This window comes from Pristis pectinata, chromosome 25, assembly GCF_009764475.1.
Source record: "Pristis pectinata isolate sPriPec2 chromosome 25, sPriPec2.1.pri, whole genome shotgun sequence".
Classification (NCBI taxonomy): domain Eukaryota; kingdom Metazoa; phylum Chordata; class Chondrichthyes; order Rhinopristiformes; family Pristidae; genus Pristis; species Pristis pectinata.
In genome coordinates, this window is record NC_067429.1 from 22985663 (window position 1) to 23012508 (window position 26846).

Here is a 26846-nt window from a genome sequence, read left to right on the forward strand (position 1 = left end):
AGTGTGTACCAATGGGAACCCATAGCCCGAAACAATGGGAGCCTATAGCCCGAGTCAATATATTGTACAATCGAAATTCAAATGGGCCATACACAGCCGAAGATTACGCTGAATCATCAATTTTTAATAGGCTATTGCACAGTCGAACAGTTAAGCTTCACTTAGAATAGGGCAGAGTAGAGTAGAGGATCCCCGTGTTTTATCGTCACTCTTAGACTTCCTTTAAATAGTGTACTGAGGTAAGAACGAGGTGCTTCTCTGATGATTAGGAGGGTAAGGAGGGTCTTACCTCCTGTCGGATGCATGCGTTGAAACTTTCTGTCTCACCTGGAATTCTTCCTGTCCTTAGTCCTCTCAGCTATCCTGCCGACTACGCAGAGTTGCTAGATCTGGATGTGATGTTAACCAGAAGGTTCTCTGGAAGTCAATAGTAAGGCAGCAATCTTATGGTCACTGCTATGGTTTTATCATTAGATGTTCATCAGAGAGTGTAGGTAAGACGGTGTCAGCACGTGGCAGCAAGTAAAAACAGGTAACAGCAGGCAGCAGCAAGTAAAACAAAGTAACAAAGAACTTGTCTTCATGTTCTCCCTTTATATTGCAAACCAGTATGAAAGTGTTGACAAACAGGTGGTCATACAAACATAGTAACAAGGGTAAAGAAAACAAACTACAAGGAAAAACAACAATCTGGACCCTAACCCAACAAAGTCAATAGAACAAAAGTAAAATGCACAACCACAATAAATTGCAAATTTTGTTGAAGCAGTGGAGGATGAATTGTTATTTGGGGACAGTGTACTGTTTAAGATTTATAGACTAGGAGGTTGTGAATAGTAGCTCCTATTCTACCAAAAAATTCTACAGGGAATACTAATTGGCGGGTATAGTTGGTGCAGGTGAGCTAAAGAGAGGGAGATACTTAGTCATAATCCTTTGACAATTGTGGTGTTGGAAGGCTTGATGAAGCCTTTTCCTGCTCATCAATTTTGTACATTTGTAATCTGGCTAACGTTAGCACAAAGTCCAAGATTTCACATTCATGTTAAGTCCAATTCATGTTGACAATTTTGTCTGTTTTGTGTACATCTCCATATTTAGTCTCTACTTGTAACAGTTTACATACTCAAACATGCAACATATCAGAGGAATGTACATGTTCACCATTGCTTGAAATGGACTCACCCCATGGTTGAAACAGATATCTCCATTTGCACTCTGTGGGCAAGAGCTCAGGTTGAAGGCTTGTATTGGTAGGCATTTGTGGTCAAGACACATCATGTTGGGTCCACAGGAGGTACCGTCTTCTACATAACCAAGAATGGTTCCATCATCCAGTTCAACATGGCCACCCCTGAGAACCATGCAATAGTACCATCAATGCTCAATTTAATCAACATCACACATTGCTCATTTACTCCCTTTTGGCTGTAGTAAATAAAGATCAGAGATGAAAAAAAAAATCACATTTCCCCTAATCTGACAAAGACAAGTGCTATGGATTCATGATGCCCTTCTAAGGCAAATGCCTAATGTGTGATTCTTAGCAAACATCAGTAAACTACAGTCCACACATCTGCAGTTCAAGCAGGGATTGCTGGAAATGACTATTTTGTCTCAAAGCCAAGGCCAATAAGACAATCGCAAACATTGCCTAGGATGACAGCAATTAAGGAGAGGCAAGGCATCAGACCCAAGCTCTTCCCCATGCACTGGGCACTTTCTCACTGTCCTGATCAATCAATCACAACAATTGTAGCCAAGGATAAACAATGCTCTGACAATACCCTATGAAAACAGCATAATTACCCTAATCTGGGAAAACAAAATAAACTTGGTATAAATCTATCTCTAAAGCCTCTGTTTAAAGCAAGGCAATTTTTATTCAGTATGTTCATTTAATTTTAATAAATACTCCATGACCAGGTGTTAATACAATCTGGTCTGTGAACTATTTATATTATCTTTCTGAATCCAGTATAAAGCATTATGGTGGCAAGTATGATTTCATAATTTCCAATAATTTCATGGACAATCGGCCAAATATTGCAGGGTAATGACATCACTTTTCCTTAGCTGTTTTCACAGCAGTATGTCCAGGAATTCCCTCCACGTGCAACCAAATGCAGAAGTCCCACATACACTGTCAGATTTGGAGCCAGGTCTTGGTGGGGTTCTCCAGCAGGACAGCTGTGTTGGTGCATTGATTAACAGACTGAACCACTGTTCTAGATAGGAGTTAGAATCCCACCATAGCCCCTGGGGAATTTAGACTCAAATAAGTAGAGAAGACCCAGTCTCAGTAACGCTAAACATAAACCTATCGTAAAACCTCATCTGGTTCATTAATATCAATCATGGAAGCAAATCTACTGTCCTTGCCCAATACGGCTTACACGTGACAACATGCTCGCCAATGTGGTTGGTATTTTATAGTCTCAGTTCAGGGGCAGTCAGAATGGAGAATAAATGCTGGCACTGCCAGTGGCATCACCTTGTGCCAGATTAGGCCTCATTGATTTTAATGGGGATTGTAAAACTGAGGATTGGGAGACACTTTAAAAGTATTTCACTTTAATTATTTAAAGACAATTAAATCTCTTAATAATCTCTCACAGTTCAGCAAGATCTACTCCAAAAGAAGTAACTAATTATGGTATGCCCCTAATGATGAACCTTTAAGATATCTTGAGGAAGCCTCCTGGAGTTCCTACCAAATGTTCTTATTTTGCTTTATTGAAGGTCAAACAGGAACCTTGCCCTGTTACTAATGTCTTAAAATAATATATTTCAAGGTTCTGCATCATCTCTGGGTGGCTATCTTAGATTCTTAAGTCAGTGTAGTCAGATCATTACCTGCAATCCATGTACTTGTTTTGATGGTATAAAATCATACTGGTGACGTCCCCTTTGAGAACTCCACGTCTTGGAGGTTGAGTGATATTGGAACAGAAAAGATAACCGCAAAGAACATCCCTATGTAAAGCAGGGAGAATTCAGTTACTAACCTCTGAGGAACTTCCCAATTAGGATTCAAGAATTAAGATTCAAGGTGATGCTTTCATGCACATGTGTAATAAATGATCCTGAGTCAATGTAGGGAGGTTCAGAATAAGCCATTGTTTGTGCAAAACATTTGGTGTAGAAGCATAAATTGACCACTGGGTTCTGCCGGTTTGAAGCCTGTAGCATAATTCTTCTTTGCCTTAACTTCCTGGATAATCATAATCTTAAAAGGTTTGTATAGCGAGGTCCACGTGCATACATTTGCCCTAGAATGCGAAGGATGGGTACGGTCCCTTTCGAATGCCAACAAAACAAGTTCCTGTGCGTGTCTCTGCTTGGGCCAAGTTTTGACGTTTGAAGTCACTGCCTCCAGGAGGGAAGGGGACAATGAGAAGCAGAAGAAAACTTGAGGTGGCAGGATGCAGCATTTGGTACCTACAGAATCTGACGAAAGAACTGAATTGAATGATTGTGTTCAACATATTTGAAAGCCGGGGGTAACAAGACCAAGCATTCACCAATTGCACTTGGGATGCAAATGGTAGGATCAAACATTAGTGATATTTAAGTGAACGTTCAATAGACGGGAAGGCTGGTGATGGAGTTAGGTAAAACTAGGGAGCAGGACACTGGGAGTAAAGTTAAATGTTTTGCTTTCCCTGAGGCACAATTGACCTTTGGAACACGATAACAAAGGAGGAAATGAAGAACACTACTTTCTAGTTCTACTAAACAGACAATAAATGGCTTTCTAGAAAAGGAATTGATAATGGCAGATGCAGGGCTAGGGAATCACTGTGTGACTCTTTTTCATCTGGTACAGCACAATGAGCCCAATCACTTCCATGTCCTAAATTTTCTTTGATTCATGTGGAACGTGCAAAAGATACAGGTGAAGATCTAATGGGCTTGGGACCAGCTGGGGCTTTTCTGGATCTTGGTGAAGGTTTGGTGAAGCTCACACGGTAAGTTCTCTTTTTATTAGCTCACCCAGGAGCTGGAGGGCAGCTATGCTGAGTATAATGGGATGGAATGAGTGAAAGGCTTTAGGGGTAGTGGAGGCATAATGGAATAGCAAACTCGTTTGGAACCATTAGGTTTCCCTCGTCCTGGACACAAACACAAGTACACAAACGAGAAAGGAAAAACAGAACCCAGGAGAAACAACAACACAGCTCAAGCAAAAGGCTGCTTTATGCCAGTGTTGTTGGTTAAATGGTAGCTACTTACTGCTTGCTGCACTGAAGCCAATTCTGGCCATCTTTACCACAGTTTCCCTTTTCAGTTCCCTCAACATTCAGCTTTTCATAACAGAATCGATCTGCAGAACCTTAAACCAAACCAAACTGTTTTCAGTCTAGTCTTTCACAACTTCAAATTATTTTCCTAGGTCTGCTGGGCTCATGCTTTTACATAAACTACTGCAACAAACAACAGACATATTCTAGTAGTCAATTAGGGAACAGGTGGAGGAAAAAGAAATTGTCTGAATTTCTTAAATGCTTCTCCTACGGCATTGATCACATGAAAAGATGATGATGACCCAAAATGTACTTACTTTTACTGGGAGTTTGGTAGAGAACTACTTGATAAGGCATTCTCTGTGGGTCAGCTCGTCACTGAGATCCAGGCTGCATATTACAATGCAGATATCAGAGATAAACTAGAAGTCAGCTGTTGACGCACCTCACCTCCTGATCTGCCAATGGATTCACCACCAAGTCCTGGGCAGAGCTCAGGATGTGCTGACATGAGGTGTCAGATTTATGTGCAGTTCCATTCATTTATATGGAAACAACAACTTTGAAAAGATAAATAAAGCTAAATATCAAAAAATTTTTGTGTTTATTTAATGTTAATATTTTAATTAGTTTATCATTATGTTTTTGTTAGTTAATTACTCATTATTTTTTATTAAAATAATATATACTTTTTAAATGATGTAGCTTTTTTTTACTGCCTCCAGTCTTACAGTGGCCTGAGTGTCAATAGGCCTTCAGGATGGCATGAACTAGGGCTTCAGAATCTGCCACGTGAGGTCTAGTGTAATTGGGCGGCACGGGCTCATTAGGCCAGAAGGGCCTGTTTCCATGTTGTATAAATAAAGTAAGTAGTTGGCACCAGCGTATCGCTCCGTATCACTGGACATCCACGATAGCGAGGGCTCAGAGCTTGATTGGACCTGGGCCAGGGTGCAGGAAATAAAGTGCAGCTGTGGGACGTGGGCTTGAAGAGAGAGCAAGGAGCAGGTTGGATCATCTGTAGGGGTGAGGGATGCCCAGAACATCTGCAGGCCCCCACTGAAGGAGTACAAAGTCATTAATGCATCTTCAAGCTGGAATAATATTAATCCTCCTCTGATTGGATTGAGGCTTACTACATTGGTTCAGGCAGTTGCCTCTGTCTGATTCAAAAACATACAAAAACTATTAAAAATCAGACAAATACATTTTAAAGCACAAGTGGGGAATCCACCACTTAAACCTGTGAGGAGTCAAATGCCAGTGTGCAACCAAGAAAGAGCTGGTGAAGAGTAAAGAGATGGGACTCTGTTGTGCACTCATGTGGCAACCCTGAACTTGGGAACCACCCCATTGGTCTCTTAACTGTTCAGGGCCATTACATGGGAAAATGTTGACAGTTGTGTGTGGTACCTTTAGCATTTCCCTGCAAAATCCAGGCCAATGAAACAGGAGTTTCTTGACTAATTAATGTACAGACTTTTACCACTCTTTCTACCTTGATATACATTCTATGATGCATCGTTGACATTCATTGCTCTAAACAACTCAAACGTTCTAAATAATGAAAATCAAGAGAAGGTTCAAACATGGTAGTAAAAAATTATAAGTATTCATTTATTTTATACATTTACATAGAAGTAATAGGTATGCTAATGATTTTTAATTTCACATTTGAAAATAATCGATAATTTTTTTGATACTTTCATGAATACATTACATTCAATGTGTGTATTTTTTTCCCAATATAAAAGGATGATCCATTCAGGAACTGATGGGATCCCTCCCTCCTGAGCCAATTGAGTGCACACTTACCACGACCCCAGATGAAATCGCACTGCCTATCCCTGGTCTGGCATCTGCCGCCATAACAACGGCCCTGAAAAACAAGAACGAGAAGATCCAATGCAGTGTAGTAAAGCGGTAACATTATGATAATTACGGATACTGCTAAACATAAAGCAAACATCCCTCCCACTAAGCCATGTTCAAAATAACTCATCAGAACTCCTATCTTTAGTTTCACTCTGTGGTCCCATGAAGACCTGCTATTTTAACTTTCCTTTCTTAGCAGGGTACATCTCTGTTGGTGTTACCCACAGAAGTGCCAGTGTGCGATCCCATATGGCATCTCCGAGCTGGGCATTCAGATCAATCTGTGTGCTATCTAGGAGGGCTCCATCCCTCTGTAAAGTCAGTGCCAGATGGGTGCACCCCAGTAACCTGATCATTTTTTTCTGATTTGGGTGTTTTCCAATTGGCACCCAGGAGCAGAAGGAGCCCAGATTACTATCAATGCACATATGACACAGAAGGAGCCCAGATTACTATCAATGCACATATGACACAGAAGGAGCCCAGATTACTATCAATGCACATATGACACAGAAGGAGCCCAGATTACTATCAATGCACATATGACACAGAAGGAGCCCAGATTACTATCAATGCACATATGACACAGAAGGAGCCCAGATTACTATCAATGCACATATGACACAGAAGGAGCCCAGATTACTATCAATGCACATATGACACAGAAGGAGCCCAGATTACTATCAATGCACATATGACACAGAAGGAGCCCAGATTACTATCAATGCACATATGACACAGAAGGAGCCCAGATTACTATCAATGCACATATGACACAGAAGGAGCCCAGATTACTATCAATGCACATATGACACAGAAGGAGCCCAGATTACTATCAATGCACATATGACACAGAAGGAGCCCAGATTACTATCAATGCACATATGACACAGAAGGAGCCCAGATTACTATCAATGCACATATGACACAGAAGGAGCCCAGATTACTATCAATGCACATATGACACAGAAGGAGCCCAGATTACTATCAATGCACATATGACACAGAAGGAGCCCAGATTACTATCAATGCACATATGACACAGAAGGAGCCCAGATTACTATCAATGCACATATGACACAGAAGGAGCCCAGATTACTATCAATGCACATATGACACAGAAGGAGCCCAGATTACTATCAATGCACATATGACACAGAAGGAGCCCAGATTACTATCAATGCACATATGACACAGAAGGAGCCCAGATTACTATCAATGCACATATGACACAGAAGGGGCCCAGATTACTATCAATGCACATATGACACAGAAGGGGCCCAGATTACTATCAATGCACATATGACACAGAAGGAGCCCAGATTACTATCAATGCACATATGACACAGAAGGAGCCCAGATTACTATCAATGCACATATGACACAGAAGGGGCCCAGATTACTATCAATGCACATATGACACAGAAGGAGCCCAGATTACTATCAATGCACATATGACACAGAAGGAGCCCAGATTACTATCAATGCACATATGACACAGAAGGAGCCCAGATTACTATCAATGCACATATGACACAGAAGGAGCCCAGATTACTATCAATGCACATATGACACAGAAGGAGCCCAGATTACTATCAATGCACATATGACACAGAAGGAGCCCAGATTACTATCAATGCACATATGACACAGAAGGAGCCCAGATTACTATCAATGCACATATGACACAGAAGGAGCCCAGATTACTATCAATGCACATATGACACAGAAGGAGCCCAGATTACTATCAATGCACATATGACACAGAAGGAGCCCAGATTACTATCAATGCACATATGACACAGAAGGAGCCCAGATTACTATCAATGCACATATGACACAGAAGGAGCCCAGATTACTATCAATGCACATATGACACAGAAGGAGCCCAGATTACTATCAATGCACATATGACACAGAAGGAGCCCAGATTACTATCAATGCACATATGACACAGAAGGAGCCCAGATTACTATCAATGCACATATGACACAGAAGGAGCCCAGATTACTATCAATGCACATATGACACAGAAGGAGCCCAGATTACTATCAATGCACATATGACACAGAAGGAGCCCAGATTACTATCAATGCACATATGACACAGAAGGGGCCCAGATTACTATCAATGCACATATGACACAGAAGGAGCCCAGATTACTATCAATGCACATATGACACAGAAGGAGCCCAGATTACTATCAATGCACATATGACACAGAAGGAGCCCAGATTACTATCAATGCACATATGACACAGAAGGAGCCCAGATTACTATCAATGCACATATGACACAGAAGGAGCCCAGATTACTATCAATGCACATATGACACAGAAGGAGCCCAGATTACTATCAATGCACATATGACACAGAAGGAGCCCAGATTACTATCAATGCACATATGACACAGAAGGAGCCCAGATTACTATCAATGCACATATGACACAGAAGGAGCCCAGATTACTATCAATGCACATATGACACAGAAGGAGCCCAGATTACTATCAATGCACATATGACACAGAAGGAGCCCAGATTACTATCAATGCACATATGACACAGAAGGAGCCCAGATTACTATCAATGCACATATGACACAGAAGGAGCCCAGATTACTATCAATGCACATATGACACAGAAGGGGGCCCAGATTACTATCAATGCACATATGACACAGAAGGAGCCCAGATTACTATCAATGCACATATGACACAGAAGGAGCCCAGATTACTATCAATGCACATATGACACAGAAGGAGCCCAGATTACTATCAATGCACATATGACACAGAAGGAGCCCAGATTACTATCAATGCACATATGACACAGAAGGAGCCCAGATTACTATCAATGCACATATGACACAGAAGGAGCCCAGATTACTATCAATGCACATATGACACAGAAGGAGCCCAGATTACTATCAATGCACATATGACACAGAAGGAGCCCAGATTACTATCAATGCACATATGACACAGAAGGGGCCCAGATTACTATCAATGCACATATGACACAGAAGGAGCCCAGATTACTATCAATGCACATATGACACAGAAGGAGCCCAGATTACTATCAATGCACATATGACACAGAAGGAGCCCAGATTACTATCAATGCACATATGACACAGAAGGAGCCCAGATTACTATCAATGCACATATGACACAGAAGGAGCCCAGATTACTATCAATGCACATATGACACAGAAGGGGCCCAGATTACTATCAATGCACATATGACACAGAAGGAGCCCAGATTACTATCAATGCACATATGACACAGAAGGAGCCCAGATTACTATCAATGCACATATGACACAGAAGGAGCCCAGATTACTATCAATGCACATATGACACAGAAGGAGCCCAGATTACTATCAATGCACATATGACACAGAAGGAGCCCAGATTACTATCAATGCACATATGACACAGAAGGAGCCCAGATTACTATCAATGCACATATGACACAGAAGGAGCCCAAATTACTATCAATGCACAAAGTAACTGAACTTTACAAGACTGCTTGGATCAAAATGTACTTGAATGTATTTTGTTTTTTAAATCAATCTAGAGGATCCAAAACCAACAGTGAAGGGCACTGTTACACACCTTAAACAGCTCCTGCAGTTAATATATACATCTTCTAAAAGGTAGTCTTGATTCAGATGGTTTAAAACAAAAACTTCACTGCAAGCATAACATAATGTTTGGAAGTCCTGGATGAAGTAACGACAGAGGTATCAGTGGGTTCATGCACTTGGTGAGTATTATCTTACTGTTTAGGTCAAAAGATCTTTGGGGCTTAATACTTGAAGTGTATTGAGTTGGGGAGCCAATAGACTTGCCAGCACCCAGGGCAAGAAGGAATATAGACATCAATTGTACTTTGTTCCAAATCAATGACCAGTGATGCTTACTAAAAATACACCCTGGGTCACATCTAACGATTCCTCACATCAAATACCTTGTCGGTGCACAATGGCTAAGACTAGATAAAAAGTGAAGGCATGAAGGATATCTTGTACTGATGGAACTAAGATTATTGAGGACTCAAATTTCTCAAGAAAATTAGTGAAAAGGGGGAAAACAATGACTGAGGAGTCAAACTGCACCTTTGAGTAAATATCTGCTTTTCAACGTAAATGCATTGAGGGGGAAAGTTAAACCTGGAAAATGATCATACAAAAGGATCGAGATGAACTGCAATCAACCCTGGAACCAGAACTCCAAAGGAACTATGTTACAGGCTTCAGAAGGAGAAAATATTCAGAAGTCAAAACACGGAGCCCAACTGTGATGTCTTCATGAAGTGCATTACCTGTTCATTGTCACAATAGTAGCCATCCAGTTTATGAACATTCCAAGGGCACTGGAGAAAGAGAAATTGTTAAATCAATGAGTCCAGTTAATATTGCTGTTGAGATTTCACAGTGTTTCAGAGTTTATTTGGAGCCATTCTTCCACTTTGGTGTAAAGAATGAAAACTGGCAACACAGTAGATAAAAGCGATCATCCCTCCAGATGGAGGTCCCTTAATTTGCCATGGAACTCTAAGCATACTTAATCATGAACTTCACATCTACTCCACTGAGATGTCCAGTCTATAAAATCACATATTGATCACAGAAATACGAGTATTTCAACAGAAGTTTCAGTCTCTCCGATGTTGATATTGAGTCCAAGTAAATTTTACAGAAAGACAGACAAAGCTGAACTTGCTTCCACTGAATTAAAAGATGAAGGAATGACACAATAATCTCTTTAAAATATCCAGAAGCATTGTTGACAAATGTGTAATTGACAAAAGCAGGCATGGAGGCAGTGCAGAGCTAAATCTACTGCTTAAATATTAAATATTTCAAGTGAAATTTCTTGTATTTTCTTCCTCCATAGTGCAATGAAAGTACTTGCCCAGATAAATACTTGGTCAGGAACCACATACCTGTAGACTAATGATCTGCACCATCTGCCTACCTGAATTTCATCTTCAAGTACTTCATGACTGTGTCCTCTCCCATCACTACAATCTCTTCATCTTGTTTCTCTTCCTCTATCCTTTGCTTCTCTGACTCTGGGATTTGAGTTTTCTTTTTTTGTCCTTCCTGCACCCCCATTGAGTTTACTTAGCCGTATTTTCTGCCATCTAAAAGACCCTTTCCCTTGCTATTCCTCATCATCTCTGAAAGACTTCAAAACCTATATTTTTGCTTAAACTTTCACTTATTCTAATTCTGTCACAGTGCCTCAACACCATGTCTTTCTTCCTCTGTCTCCCCTTCACTGTGATATGTCTTAAATGTATTAATTGTGGAAATCAGAGATTAAATGTACAAAACCCCATCTCAGGAAATCAAAGGGGAGTGCTGTACTGTGAATGGTATCCGTGATAGGAAAAGCTGCTTAGGCCTTGTGTTCTTTCATATCTGCTTACAGCTTTGTAATCAAGTCACTAAAGTTTATTTTTGATCTGCATAACAATGCTCTCCAGTGTGTGTCATCACAATGCCTAATGTTAGAAGGAAGAGATGCAAATATCCATTATTATCACTGCACAAATATATTTAGAATTAAAGTTGCAAGGCTGTTAGCATAAAGAAGCAGGATCATCCCAAACAGTTGTTAAGTAATTCTTTTCCATTTGCTTTCAATGTAATGACATTAACTGGATCACTAATACATGAGATATCTGTGATGAGCAAACAAGAAATTCTCCCACCTGACTGGAGTCCCCTGTGCAGGTCTCGGCAATATCACAGTCGTTCACGGCCTGCCTGCAAATCGCACCACGTGGTTCATACTGGAAAAGGAGGAGAGGCTTTATTTCATACAGAGAAGTGAGATAATATTGGACAATGGATTCCCATTTGTGGAAGAGCTATTGTAAATGCTAATAAGATTTTGCTCTGTTCAGTGCAGCTGAAAAGGATTGAGACTGGAACCCAGTGACATCCACAGATCATGAAGCCAAATGGTGTGAAGTTTCTTTAATGAGGTTGCATCATATATGAAGACCCAGAATCTGTGTTCAGTGGCAGGTCATCTGTATTAACTACTAACCAACCAAAAAAACGTCCTCACCTATTATGTATTGTTCCCCAAATGAGGACTTATGGAAAAAAAGCTGGCTTGATCCACTAAGCAAAGCCTTCCATGCCATAAATACTAGTTGCATTTAAATCACAACTGCAAATTTATCCAAATGTGCTTGGTTGATTAGTCTCCCTGGAATTGTTGGTGCCCATTTATTGTTTCAGTCCCCTTATTCCAAAATAAGATCCAGCCATAAAACAGCTAAAAATACTTTGATATCAGGCAATGTCACGGTTCTTGTCTTAGCTGGCTGTCAAAACTATCAAAAAACTATGAATGTTTCTGACATTCTGGAAAATTCAAAAAGTATTGAAGTGTTTCAACAAATAAATCTACTTCAAGAATATTCAAAAAGCTAGAATTAGAAAAAGATAACTAAATGTACCTGTTCTCCATTGATATCAATGAAGCTGTCCCTGAGCCAGATCCAATCATAGTTGGTTGGTTATTGCTGTAATTTCCCATTCTTATAATGAGCAGTCCATATCAGAGCCTAGTCAGAAAATCTACCAAGGACAATTGCCTAAACCTTCTATATGGAATCACTGGTATTTCCCCCACATCCCAGCCATTAAGTCTTACTTTATTGTTATACAGAGGACATAATCAGGAAAATATAAATTCAAGTACATTAGCCATTGAAATTCAGGAACAATATGGCAACGAAGAGGCTCCAGCGATTGTCTCAGAATGTAGCATATTAGTCATTTAACTAGAACGGAAATCTTTGGATGATGATAAAAAAGCATAAAGTCCTCCCCAGATCATATAACACAGATCCATTCTTTTCAAAGCTCGATCACTTGTTTACTGGGGTATATAGTCGTCAGTCATTTCAATCCATCTTGCATTGTTTCTCAAAGCATTAAGATGCTATTTTCCATTAGCTACAGCCAAACATTATTGAGAAAGAGGGTCATGCATTAACAAGTATAAACTTAATGGCTGCAGAACAATATAATTTTATATAATATATATAAATATAATAAATTATATATGAATGGATGTGAATAATTGCTGCTGGTGCCTGCAGGTTGTAGAAGGTAATTGTGGCTTCCTGGAGCTCACTTGATTGACTTTGAAGGTCTCATTAGTTCCAGTATATTTTCTATTTTTACTTTTGCTTAGGAGATTCTGTGACTTGTGGGATGTGGGTATCACCAGCAAGCCCAACATTTAAACTCCATTCCAATTCTCTTGGGAAGTTGGTGGTGAACTGCATTTTTGAACTGGTGTAATCCTTGTGTTGAGCACATTCCCACGCTGCTGCTAGGCTGGATGTTCCACTACTTTGACCCATAATGACAGATCAGTAATATTTTTGCCACGTCAAGATTGTGTTTCGTTGGAGGATAATCTGCAGTTAGCAACATTCCCACGTGCCCATTGCCACTGTCCTTCTACATGGTAGAAGTCATGGATTTGGTTGACGCCCCCAAAGAAGCCTTGGATATTTGTTGCAGTCATCTTGTCAACTGTACAGACTTCAGCTGGGGAACACTGGTGGTAGAAGTAGAGAATGTCTGGGGTGGGGTTGGGGTGTCAATCAAACTGACTTCTTAATCCTGAAAGATGTTGAGCTTCTTGACTGTTGGAGCTACTGTCATCCACTGACTGATGGTGTGTGGATGTGGAAAGGCTTGAGGCGGGTGGGGGGAAATCAGGAGATGAGACATTCATCACAGGACACCGAATATTTGACATGGTCTTCTGGCTGGTTCAGTTGTGCTTCTGGGTAATGGTGATCCCTAGTATATTGAAGTTGAGGGTTGGCCATTGAATATCGAGGGGTGGTCCCTCTTGTTGGACATGGTCATTGCCTGGTGCTTATGTAGGAATATATATCTTGAATTTAAGAAGACAGAGTATAATACAGGAGTGCTTTGATATGGATTATTTTCATTCTCTGCCAAGGATTAAAATTGCCTAACATCCTTTACACTGTATTTTAGTTGAAAATCCTTTCACTGTCTTTCCCATTTTGATTGTATCAGGCCTATAATTTACATCATGCTAACATTCTAAAATAATTTTGCTCAGAGTCTTTACAGGACAATAGAGATCAGGATGAATCAAACAACAGACATAGACAGGACTCAAAGCTCAGGACAATCTGTCCTCTTCTGGATTATTATGATTTTTAATCTGTGCTCGGGATTTCACTTTGACCATGCAACTGCTGTCAGTTATTCAAGTCTAATGCCAACAGTTAATAGTTCCTGAGAACATGGGGAAGCATGTCTATTGGATTAACCACTTGAATATTTTCAGTTCTCAGGTGTATTGCAACTAAAGGGTAAAGTGAGACTAAACATTGTTAACAGATCTCCAGATTGAGTTTACTAAAACAAAAGACACTTTACCTGACAACCTCGGCAGCAGAGTCCATTGCTACACATTGCATTGTGTGTAAGGGTACACTTCTTGCAGCAGTTGCCTCCAGCTTTACTGCATTCCTGTAGGAGATAAAATTAATTTATCATGATTTCATAAGAATTTTTTCCAAGTACAAAAATAAATGAATAACTTTTTTTTTCCAACAATTTCTTAAAGGTGGCTGTCACAGTCTTCTAGGATACAAGTTGGTCAGTTGCATTTGAGCTTTGGTAAAACCACACAACACAATGAAGAATCAGACTAACTGAGGGTCGAGATAAGTGGTGGATAATTGGTACACTGTAACAAAAGAGAAAGAAGGTGCATTATTTACAGCTTTTTATACACAGATAATAAGGGGTTACTTTTTCCAATGGGCATTCCTACTGAGAAGGGGTAAGACTGCAGACACTACACTGTAACATTTTAAATAAATTTGTTTTATAATCTGTAATTGATTTTTCTTTGGCTGTCTTGTATTAATGTCAAAGGAGTCACTCAGTGAGTAATGCAATCCAATAAAACTGTATTGGAATGGGGAATTGGCCACACGTAAGCTCCCAGTGCCACCGATGGTGCAGAAGTAGATGAATGGATGGAAAAACTGCTTTGAGTTTCATACTTACTATCTTATCTAGTTCCTCTGCAACTTGTTTTGGTACTACAACTGCAAACTGCCTTGTAATTTTAGATAGGGGAAGATCTGCATGATTGTATTAAATTGACATAAAATTCTCTTTGCCCTCTCTTTTAAACGACATTTTACTAAATAAAGATGGCATGTTTCGGTAACACATGGGGTAAAACAAATTTCATGCAAAGACCTTCAATGCGATGCAAGACAAAATTGGGGACTTTGCAATTGCGAGACGATAGTATCTACTCACAGCTACGGATCCACAATCACACTCTTCACCATTTTCCACATATCCATTCCCACATTCTTGAGGCTCAACCAGCTGTGGAATGGTAGGCAAGTCAATATTATATCTTACCTCATAGCTAACACAACTTTTCATACACCTTATCTCATAACTAACATAACTTTTCAGCAAAATTCATGAACTCAGAACTTGCAAGTGATTCCATTTTTGAGTACAATGTGGGGGAGGTTCTTCATCCAAACAGAGGTAGAACTGCAACTCCCACCCCTCACTGCCATCACGCCTTTGTTCTTCTCTTAAGTTGAAATACCAACACGATCTCAGTACTGAATTTTTGGTAAAATGTGCCCATAAATCAAACATACATCACGTCATTTTTTTCTAATCATCATTTCCAGATAAAAGTAGTGCCAACTGTGAAACTGGAATCGGCACTTCTGTTTGCGATACACATTGGCATACTTGACATTTTCTCAGAGGCAGGTGTGCCCTAGAACATCATTGCAGGAATTTCTCAGTGCAGTGTCCTAGACCCAACCATGCCCAGCTGTTTTAATCAAAGACTTTACTCCCATTATAAGGTCAGCAGTAGGGTTGTTTGCAGATGATTGCACAATGTTCAATTCCACTCACAACTCCTCAGCAAATGAAGCAGCGGATGTTTGCATACAGCAAAAGTGAAATAACATCCAGGTATGGGCTGATAAGTAGAAGATAACATTCAGAGCACAGAAGTGCCAGGTAATGATCATCTAACCACCTTGACATTCATTGGTATTGCCATCACTGTTAACATCCTGGAGGTTGCCATTAAACAGAACTCAAATGGACCAGCTACTTAGTGTGGCTACAAGAGAAGTTCAGAGGCTGGGTATCCACATCAGAGACTTGTCTCCTGACATTACTGAGTTTTGCCACCATCTACAAAGCACACGTCAGGAGTGTGCTGGAATAACCTCCATTTGCCTGGATAAGTGTAACTGCAACTACTCTCAAAAAGCTTGACACCATCTCAGACAAACCAGCCTGCTTGATTGGCATCCCATCCAGCATCCTAAACATTCATTTTCTCTATCATGGGCCCAGAGTGGCTGCAGTGTGCACCATTTACAATTACTCGCACATACTATTCTGACAGCACTTTCCAGATCAGTGACCTCTACCACTGAGAACAATGCAGCAGTGGCAGAACACCACCACCAATGTTTGAATCTCTCCCTTTAAGTCACACACCAACTTGAGCTGCAAGTGTAGTGCTGCTCCTTCATTGTCACTGGGTTTAAATCCTGGAACCCTACCCAGTAGCACTGCAGAAATACCCTCACCCAAAGGGCTGCAGCTCACTGCCACCTTCTAAAGGGCAATAAATGCCAGCCTTGCTAGCAACACCAGGTCCCGGAAAATGAATAAATAAAAATAAATGCCTTGTGAGATCACAAAATACCTTCCAACATTGCTCCATAGTGTGGTGATTCTCATTGCTAGAGGAGACAAGCTCAGCCACCTCCTGCCAGGCTATTCTAATGGTGGCCCTGCTGAACCTTCTGCCCACCTCACCATCCATACCCGCCCCAGTGCACAAGACCACACTCCTTGCTTGTATTTCAAGAGCTAAGTCCCTTTCTGAAAATTTAGCTGTTTCTTATCTCTCCCCTGCAGCCTCCCTTTCCTCCATGTTGCTGGTATCTGGTTGCTATGGGGAATATGCCTTTTAGGGTTAATGCTCTTCTAGGTTGCTCTGCAGCTAAGTGTCAGCAGCTGTATTCAATTGTGCCCAGCCTGTCAGGAACGGCACAGGCCCCATTTTCGTGTTTCTTGATGCAAACTGTCTTAATGGTGTTTCAAACATCTTTTTGCCCCTTTCTACAATCGTATCCGGGAACCAGATGTGGTGGTAACACTAAATGCAATGATGGAGGCAGCAACTTCAGCCAGAAAGTGCACTGAAAGTAGATGAAATCCTGTTTCTAAGATTATGTGAATTTAAGGCTATTTGAAATGAAGGAATGAAACATTTGTGTCTGCAACCAACTGCAATATTTGCCTAACAGTGATTTTTGGACTGAAGTTACTTTTATGCAAACACTGCAACTAATAGGCACACAATAAGATCTCACACACAGAGATGAATAAAGGAGATGCTGGGCTGAACATAACAGAATATACCTGACCTCCAGGTGATCAATGTGTTGGTGAGATAAAGACAGTAAGTGTGTATGATCCTCAGCATTGATGATATTTTACATTAAACAAAATCCTCACTTCAGAAAAGGTTGCTTACCCATTGCTTACCATTTATCCAAAGGCCTTACCTTAAGAGGTTTATTGAAAAGACAGATGCCACCTCCGGCCTGTAGAAACTGATTATATTCAGTGATGCTGCATTTTGAAAATTTTTGTGGGAGATGGTACCTGAAAGTACAAACAGGCACAATAATGTGAACAAAGGATGGTACCTCAACCCTTGCTTTTAAAAGCTATCATTTACTACAGTGTGAAGGCCTGTTCAACACATTTTTAAAAAATATATTTATATTTCAGGATATGAGCATCATTGGCAAAGCCAGCATTTATTGTTCATCCCTATATCTGCATAGCTTGCCAGGAAGTTGCAGAGGACACTAGACAGGTGGGCCTGGAGTCACATGTAGGCCAAATTGATTTGGAAGGCAGATTTCAAGATGGTTAGCTCCAGTCTTCAATCACAGGTAAAATCTATTTTTGGTGGGGGCTGGGTTTAGGCAACCACACCCATCTTTGCCTCTGGTGCTTCCCTCCAACAACAGAATATCCCACTGGCCATTGGGGATCAGTCATACTGGCTCCAATATCCCACCGGGCATGTGACGGCAAAACTACCCCATAATAAAGGGACAATTCCCTTTAAGAAACCTCACCATTGCAGAAGATCACACTTTAACATAGAGTCAGAGCAATACAACACGGAAACAGGCCCTTTGGCCCACCAAATCTATGCTGACCGTCAAGCACCTATTTATACTAATCCTACTTTAATCCCGTCAAGTAGAGCTTTTAGTTGTACAAGTTGTCCCTAACTGCATATAAACTCAGGGAATTGCAAAACCGACATGAAACCTGCCTTGTGTGCTGTGTACATCAGTAAATCCCATGCAGCCTCACACAAAACTACTCAAGCTTGCACTTTAGAACACAGAAAAAATTCCTAGGTCACTCCTTTGATTTTGTTTCAGTTCAACCTTTTTGTTTAGCTAGTAGACCATGTACAGATTCTATGACATTGTCATTTTCTGTTGCCATGTCCTGGATATTTATACAAAGGATTCCCATGTTTGTAAGGCTGAAAGAGCCAATATTGGTAGAACACCAGTCAGATTGCATTTTGAGATATGGGAATAGTCTTTGCTCATTTGTTAATACCCTCCTGTTGGCAATGACCCTACAGCAGAAACTACATGGGTCACTGAGTCAGCAGGGAACCTGATGGAGGACAGTTCCACCTGTAGTTTGCCCAGAGCAGAGGCTTGGACTTGCCAGGACCGATGAAGATTAACTCCAACCGTCAAGTTTTCTTCTTCCACTTCCTTTTTATCTTAAATATGTTGCAGCTACTGATCTTCCTTTTCATGTGCTGATTTGTGTTGATACTGCTGAGAATAGCTTCTTGTCTACAGTTCATGAGTGGATAGTCCTGGTAACCCAAAAGGCATCACATTCCCACTTCTTACCCATGTTCTGAAAATTTGCAGATGCCATTAAACTAAATGCAGAAAAGTTAATTATTTTTGGTACCATACTGTGTAAACTTTTCCCACAATATGGGCCCATCTGGAAAGAAAATAGGTGTTTTTATCTTTGTACCAGTTCAAGAGAGGTGCACTGTTCAGGCTTTGTGAGCTGGATAATAGGTTGTATTATGCCACTTAATTATAATTTAGGAAATGTATCTTACAAGGTAGGACCATAGTGGCACATCAAAGCAGAGCCAAATTTAGTATGCCCATGTCTGTGACCTACAGCAACCTACACTTAGAAAATGAAAGGTAATTACATAAAACAGGATCTAAAGAATTACTTCAGCCATAAACCTGCGCAAGACACAGTGCATTCTTTTGTGTTATGACCAACTTTGTACTGTTGTATATTTGTACATTTGAGTCATCAAAATCTCTATTCTTATTTGACACAGCACTTAACAGAAAAATGATTTTTCAACCTAAAGTGTTTTATTTATAATTACTTGTTTCATCTGAGCTGAAATTGAACTTCAGTAAATTGACGTTTGAAATCTTTTGCTGCATTGGAAATAAGACAGTGACACAAATGAAGGTGAAAGACCATGACTGCATAAACATACCTATCACTGAGTCCTAATGTACTAAATGCCAACATCAGATTACAGAGATTACAAGATATACAAGGCAAGTACCATGATAAACAACATTTGTTTCTAGTGATCTCCTGGACTGACTTTGATTACCTGAGAAGCTCAAAGATAAATTTTCCACAATTTTTTTGTCTCATTCATCCTGGGGTTTTCTCCCTCTTTTTTGTCATGTCCAGAAGTTTACATGTGAGTCTGGTGAGGCAGGTGGGAGGAAGTATCTGTTTTGTGATGCTCCTCCCATAATTGGTATTGGGCAGGCCTAACAGACCACTAGGCCTTTATATGGCTGCCACATTTGCATGTTCATTTGTTCAAAGGGGAGATGCAGAAGAGAGTTTGGCAAAGCAGGAGATATTGAAAGAATTCAGACTGGTGTCAATAACAGGTTAACAAATATTGGTCAAATATTCATATAGATATTTGGAACTTGGCAGGACCAGGGTGAAGCTGTCTCTGTGCATTAGTCTCACTATCTGAAATATTCAGATAAAAAATTTCCCTCAGATTTTAATATCTCCCGCCATCATAGTAACTAAAAACAAATACAACCCAGCCATCAATAATGTACTGTAGATAATATATTGTAATATTTCAATTACTTGGGATCTACTGAGTGCTAATGTGCTTCAAATTGGAGAATGCAGCAGAGAAACATGTAGAGCAGTTGGCCTCTTATGTATTTACAATGTATAAGCCTCAATAAGCCCCCTCCGTTGCACTGGGAACCATGGAAGAACATGGCTGGTGTGTTTAAACAGCACTCCTGCTGAATGTCCTTTATTTTAAAGAGGTTCTTCACAGGAGACCAGTTTCAACACTTTATTGGAAGCAGGCAGTCAGTCAAGATGGTTGTCTCTCTGATAAAAGAACTTCCTTGCTTTACATGTGCCCCTTAGGAGACTTCCAAAGATTAATTACTTGGTTAGTTCTTCATACCTTATTGCATTCAGAAAATGACAGTGTTAATTCAAAGGCTGCTGAAAAAACGAGCAATTTAACTGGATATGAGAGAAGTGCTGTTGAAGCAGCAAGTTTGAGGGTAAGGTTCTGCATCAATTGGTGTGGTTTTCAGGTTGTTGATATAATGAGTGGATCAACAATAGTAGTCATTAAAGACAGCAGTAAAGCACTAATGTCGGGGTTGTTAATATCCTGAAAGGAGCTAAAAGTAATGCAATGACTTTACAAGGAGTGGATTACAATAGTTCAGGACATTGCACGTACAATGGAATGGCTGGATGATGAGAGAAAGGTCAAACCAGAGAGGCCAATCAGGAGATGGCATGCAAATTGTACATCAGGATGATGAAAGCAGCAAATGGGAAAGAAAATAGCCATTACTGTGGAGTGGATGTGGGGGAGGAAGGCATGTTTGGAAGTGAGCAGTGCAACAACAGTGTTGACTTGCATGTTGAAGTTTAGACAATGGTATGTGGTGATTAGGGTCATTCAAATGTTGGCCCAATCTCCAAAAAGAAATCTGTTTAGTTTATAATTTGACATCATGTTGATTATTCTACTTGATGTTCATTTGGCAAAAGGGTTTTCTGTGTTTTAAAATCTGAGAGGTTGGAAATGACTGGGAGTGCATCCAAATTTGTCTGCATTGTTGATTTCTGCCATCTGTGGTCTCAGACAAATCTGAGGCTTACTCAAGTTCTGCATTTTCTTTGAAATAACTGAGTCTTGTTGGTACATTTCCACAGGCAGCCTCCAAGTACCTCGGCTATTTTCCCCATTTATGCACAATATCTAAGACAAAGAAAGCCTAGAACAATAAAAAACAATCCTCCACCCAGAAATGGAAAGTGGCATCCAAGACAAACTACCCTGTACATTCATCTTTACTTTTCTGTGTCCTAGGAGGTGTCCTTGACTCCAACTCTTTCTTCTCAGTGGGATGATGTTGAGCTATCTGACCAATCTACTGTTTCTTCTTGGTGTTTCTTTACCTCACTATCTTGTTTGCTTGTTAAACGTCTCAATGTTCTGCATCCTATTCTGGAAGCAACTGAAGAGGGCTTTGCTTATATGTGCCTCATCCATCAAATATCTTGCAATGGAAACAGCAGGGCCTAGTTCTCTTCCCCCTCCTACTGGAGGCAATATCAGGCAAATTCCACAGTCCACCGAGGAAGTTCAGCTAACTCCAGCAAACTACCAAGTCTGAATTCTCCACACAGGCTACTATGAATGGTGGAATTCATCTTGATAATTGTTTAAACGGGATAATGGTGAATAAGCAGCTAGCTTTACAACTTCCCAATTAGAAACAAAACACAAAATTGGGCAGAATATAGAGGGTACCGTCAATTCCCCATCTCTCATTTCATGGAAGCACCCAAGATTTCAGCCCCACTGTGCCTTTCCACAGCTCTCCATCTTTGAATAACTTTCTGTATTCATCTTTCAGGATTTGGGCACCATTGACAAGGCTGACAATCCGTAACTGGGGTACAGTGGCGGCACTGTAGTTAAACTACCATTCTTAAAATCCAGAGGCCAGCAGCTAATGATCCAGAGACTCAGATTCAAATCCCACCAAATCTAACTTCAGTTAATCTGAAATTTGGAAAACCACCAATCTTACTTATGATGACCACAAAACAAAACTATCGGACTATTGTAAAAACCAATCTAGTTCACTAATATTCTTCAGGATTGGAAATCTGTCATCCTTATCTGGTCTGGTCTACATGCATCTCCAGATATACCCCATGTGACTGAGTCCTAAACCCCTCTGAAATGCCCCAGCAAGTTACCACCACATTCTAACAGAATTGGACTGCAACAGTGGCAACTCACCACTGCTTTCCCAAGGGCAATGAGTGGTGGGCAATAAATACTGGTCTTGCCAGCTACACCCAGATTGCTGAAAAGTGTATAAATAAAGCTGCCCTTGAGAAGGTGGTGATGAGCCACCTTCCTGCACTGCTGCTGTTGTTCTGTGGGGGGACTCCCACTGTCCTGCTGCTGAGGAAGTTCCAGGATTTAGACTCAGTGAAGATGAAGGAACGGTGATAACTTTTCCAAGTCTGGACGATATTCAGCTTGGAGGGGAACATGCAAGTGGTGGTGTTGCTATGCCTCTGAAGCTCTTATTCATTTTAATGGTAGAGTTTGAGGGTTTAGGAGGTGCTGTCAGTATAGCCTGGGGTAGAAGTGACCACTGCATAGTAGCTGGGGAGACAAATCTACCCTTCACACCAAGGGCTCACTCTATTGTCTTGTGTGACCTTACAATTGTGCTAAATGGAACAGACTCAGAACAGATCTGGCAACTCACAGATGACTGTCCACGAGCCGCTGTGGACCCTCAGTAGCAATGTATGCTACCACAGTCTGCACTCCCATAGGCCTGCACACCTCTAATGCTACAATCAACCATGTCAATGAGGAGTGCGGAAGGGCATGTCAGGAACACTGACTTGTGTAAAAATAAGGTGCCACTTTGGTGAAACTGGATCACAGGAGTATTTGCATGTTAAACAGCTGAAACAGTATGCAAGAGACAGAGAAAATCTTACAACTAGCAGATCAAATCTCTTCAATTCTGCCACACCTAGTTTTAAAACTTTAAAAACTTTATTTATGCAGCACGGTAACAGGCCCTTCTGACCCAACGAGCCTGCACCGCCCAATTACACCCAAGTTAACCTACAAACCCGTACGTCTTTTGGAATGTGGGAGGAAACCGGAGCACCCAGAGGAAACCCACACAGTCAGGGGGAGAACATACAAACTCCTTACAGACAGGGGCAGGAATTGAACCCCAATCACTGGTACTATAATAGTGTTATGCTAACCGCTAAGCTACCATGCTGCCCTAGTTGTGAAGACTGGTGTACAATCAAACAGTTAACCGGAGAAAGGATCTCCAAAAACATTCCTATTTTTAATGATAGTGAGACCCAGCATGGAAGTGCTAAAGTTAAGATTGAAACATTCACAATTATGTTCATCTGGAGAGGCAGAGTGAATTATTCACCTCAGCTCCCTCCTGAGATCCCCACCATCACAGAAGCCAGTCTTCAGCCAAATTGATTCAGTCCAAGTGATATCAAGAAACAGCAGAGAGCACTGAATGCAGCAAAGGCTCTGGGATCAGACACCATCTCGGCTGTAGTGAAGACCTGTCTACCAGAAGAAGCTAAGCCTTGAGCCAAGCCATTTCAGAACAATTATAACACTGGCATTTACCAGACAAGGTGGAAAATTGCCCAGGTATGTCTTGTTCACAAAAAGCAGGGCACATCCAACTTGGCTAACAACTACCCAATTGGTCTACTCTCAACCCATAGTGAAGTAACGGAATACCTAATCAACAGTGCTACCAAGCTGCACTTACCAACAACCTGCTCGCTTGGGGTCTTGACCACTCAAGCTCCAGACCTCAATACAGCCTAGCTCTAAACATGGCCATAGAACTGAATTCCAGAAATGAGGTGACATCAAGGCAGCATTTGACCAAATGTGAAATCAAGGTTCGAGTCATAGCTCCCACAACGGAAGATGGATGTCATTGCTTGAGGTCAATCATCTCATCCCAGGATGTGACGATGAACAAAACTATCAAATCTCGCCAAGGTGCAATGTGTACCATCTATAAAATGCACATCAGTCATTCACCTAGGCTATAGCATTGTAGGAGTTCCTCAGGGCAGTCTCCCTAAGCCTCAGCTGCTTCATCAATGCATCAGAAAGTCAAAAATGGGGATGTTTGCTGATGATTACACAATGTTCTATTCCATTCCCGACTGGTCCGCAAGTGAACCAGTCAAGGTCTGCGTGCAGCACAATCTAGATGACATTCAGGCATGAGTTGAGAAGCAGCAAGGTAACACCTGCACTACAAGACTGGCAGGCCACAACAATATTCAACAGAAGAGTCTGACCACCTACCTTCTATTCCACTATCTACAAGGCACAAACCAGGAGTGTGATGGAATACTCTCCACCAGATGAATGCAACTGCAACAATGCTGAAGGAGCTCAACAACATCCAGGACAAAGGAACCCTCTTCCACCTCTCTAAACATTTATTCTCTTCTTGTACCATCCACCAAATGCACAACAGTTATTCACCTAGGCTACTTCAGTAGCACTTCCCAAACCCACAACCTTTATCATGAAGAAGGGGACAAGCGTTCCAGGCACATGGAAACACCACCACTTGAATGTTCCCTTCTTAAAGGCACATTGTCATTGTGTCTAAATCCTGGAGCTCCTTATCCAACAGCACTGTTTGCATACCTTCACTAGAAGGACTACAGCAGTTCAAGAATGAAGTTCACAGCCACCTCACAAGGCTAATTAAGGGCAGGCTATAAATGATGGTCTTGTGAATGATGCCCAAAATACTGAAAAATGAACAAATAAAAATACTGAGCTGAAAACAGCAAAAGATTCTATCATGCTCACTTAACTAAACATTTCAGACTAATAGTAAATCTAACAAGAAATAAGTTCATTCTCCACATCTGTACTGAGGGACAGAGCAGTTCAGTTGGTTTTTAAATGGCACAATTTAAAGAAGGGAGGAAGAGTATTTCCCTTAAGAGATGGTTATATTAAATCTGTATCAACCAGTCGTTGACCTTTCTACTACTGGGATAATAAAAAAATGCTCCTTACTTGCTCCACCAAAACCCTTCATGCTATCAAATCTCCCCTTAACTTTATTTGGTGTAAAGAGGAGACAAGTTCCTCAGTCTCCTTCTAAAGGAAGTCTTTCATCCAAGGTACCATTCAAGTAAATACCCTTCTGTACATTCTCAAGGCCTTGGCATGCTTCGCTAAGTGGCCCTGCAATTGGACAGGACACCCCAGCAGAAGCCAAACCAGTGTTTTATAAATGAACCATTTAGTGTCCTTCCAGCTGAGTGCATGATATGCATCTTTCAAAAGATAAAATGGGTTACATTCCCCATCTTACCCTGTATCCTCCATTAGACAACCAGGCCAGACATCAGGGCACCTGCAATTATCTGTGAATGAAAAAACATGGAAAATAATTGACAAACATGAGCAATGGATAAGATGTTCAGAATGATAAATAAATGTACCAGATCATCTGTGAAACATCCTGTTGCAGAGATGATTCAGAAAGATGCTGCTGCTTTATCATTTATCAGGTATTCAGTAAATTCCCAATCCTCCAAATATACTGAGGCAAGACGTGTGGCACATTAGTTTAAGAAAAGATGTCCAGGGTCTGCATTTGAAACATCGTTTCAGCCTTTGAACTGGAATTGGTTTATTATTGTCACATGTATCGAGGTACAGTGAAAAACTTGTCTTGCATACCGTTCATACAGATCAATTCATTACACAGTGCATTGAGGTAGTACAAGGTAAAACAATAATAGAATACAGAATAAAGTGTAACAGCTACAGAGAAAGTGCAGTGCAGGTAGACAATATGCTGCAAGGTCATAACGAGGTAGATTGTGAGATCAAGACTCCATTTTATTGTACTAGGGAACCGTTCAATAGTCTTATAACAGCGGGATAGAAGCTGTCCTTGAGCATGGTGGTACATGCTTTCAGGCTTTTGTATCTTCTGCTGATGGGAGAGGGGAAAAGAGAGAATGTCTGGGGCAGGAGGGGTCTTTGATTATGTTGGCTGCTTCACCGAGGCAGCAAGGAGTATAGATAGAGTCCATGGAGGGGAGGCTGGTTTCCATGGTGTGCTGAGCTGTGTCCACAACTTTCTGCAGTTTCTTGCGGTCACAGGCAGAGCAGTTGCCATACCAAGCTATGAAGCATCCAGATGGGATGCTTTCTATGGTGTGTCGATAAAATTTGGTGAGGGTCGACAGGGACATGCCAAATTTCTGTAGCCTCCTGAGGAAGTAGAGGCGCTGGTGAATTTTCTTTTTTGTGGCATCTACGTGGTTGGACCAAGGCAGGCTATTGGTGATGTTCACTCCCGGGAACTTGAAGCTCTCAACCCTCTCGACCTCAGCACCAGTGATGTAGACAGGAGCATGTGCATTGC

General features: G+C 40.9%; 1 protein-coding gene across 1 annotated transcript in view; it reads right to left on the bottom strand.

The window, feature by feature from the left end:
* adam11 (ADAM metallopeptidase domain 11) overlaps positions 1-26846 on the bottom strand; it is a 134164-nt gene that overhangs the window by 15747 nt on the left and 91571 nt on the right. The window contains exons 14-23 of the mRNA XM_052038782.1: positions 25782-25833; positions 17793-17892; positions 15484-15555; positions 14584-14676; positions 11847-11927; positions 10449-10499; positions 6063-6126; positions 4237-4336; positions 2857-2976; positions 1186-1354 (exon numbers count right to left, since the gene is read on the bottom strand). Of these exons, the coding sequence (XP_051894742.1) occupies positions 1186-1354; positions 2857-2976; positions 4237-4336; positions 6063-6126; positions 10449-10499; positions 11847-11927; positions 14584-14676; positions 15484-15555; positions 17793-17892; positions 25782-25833 (902 nt within the window). The remainder of the gene's footprint in view (positions 1-1185; positions 1355-2856; positions 2977-4236; positions 4337-6062; positions 6127-10448; positions 10500-11846; positions 11928-14583; positions 14677-15483; positions 15556-17792; positions 17893-25781; positions 25834-26846) is intronic.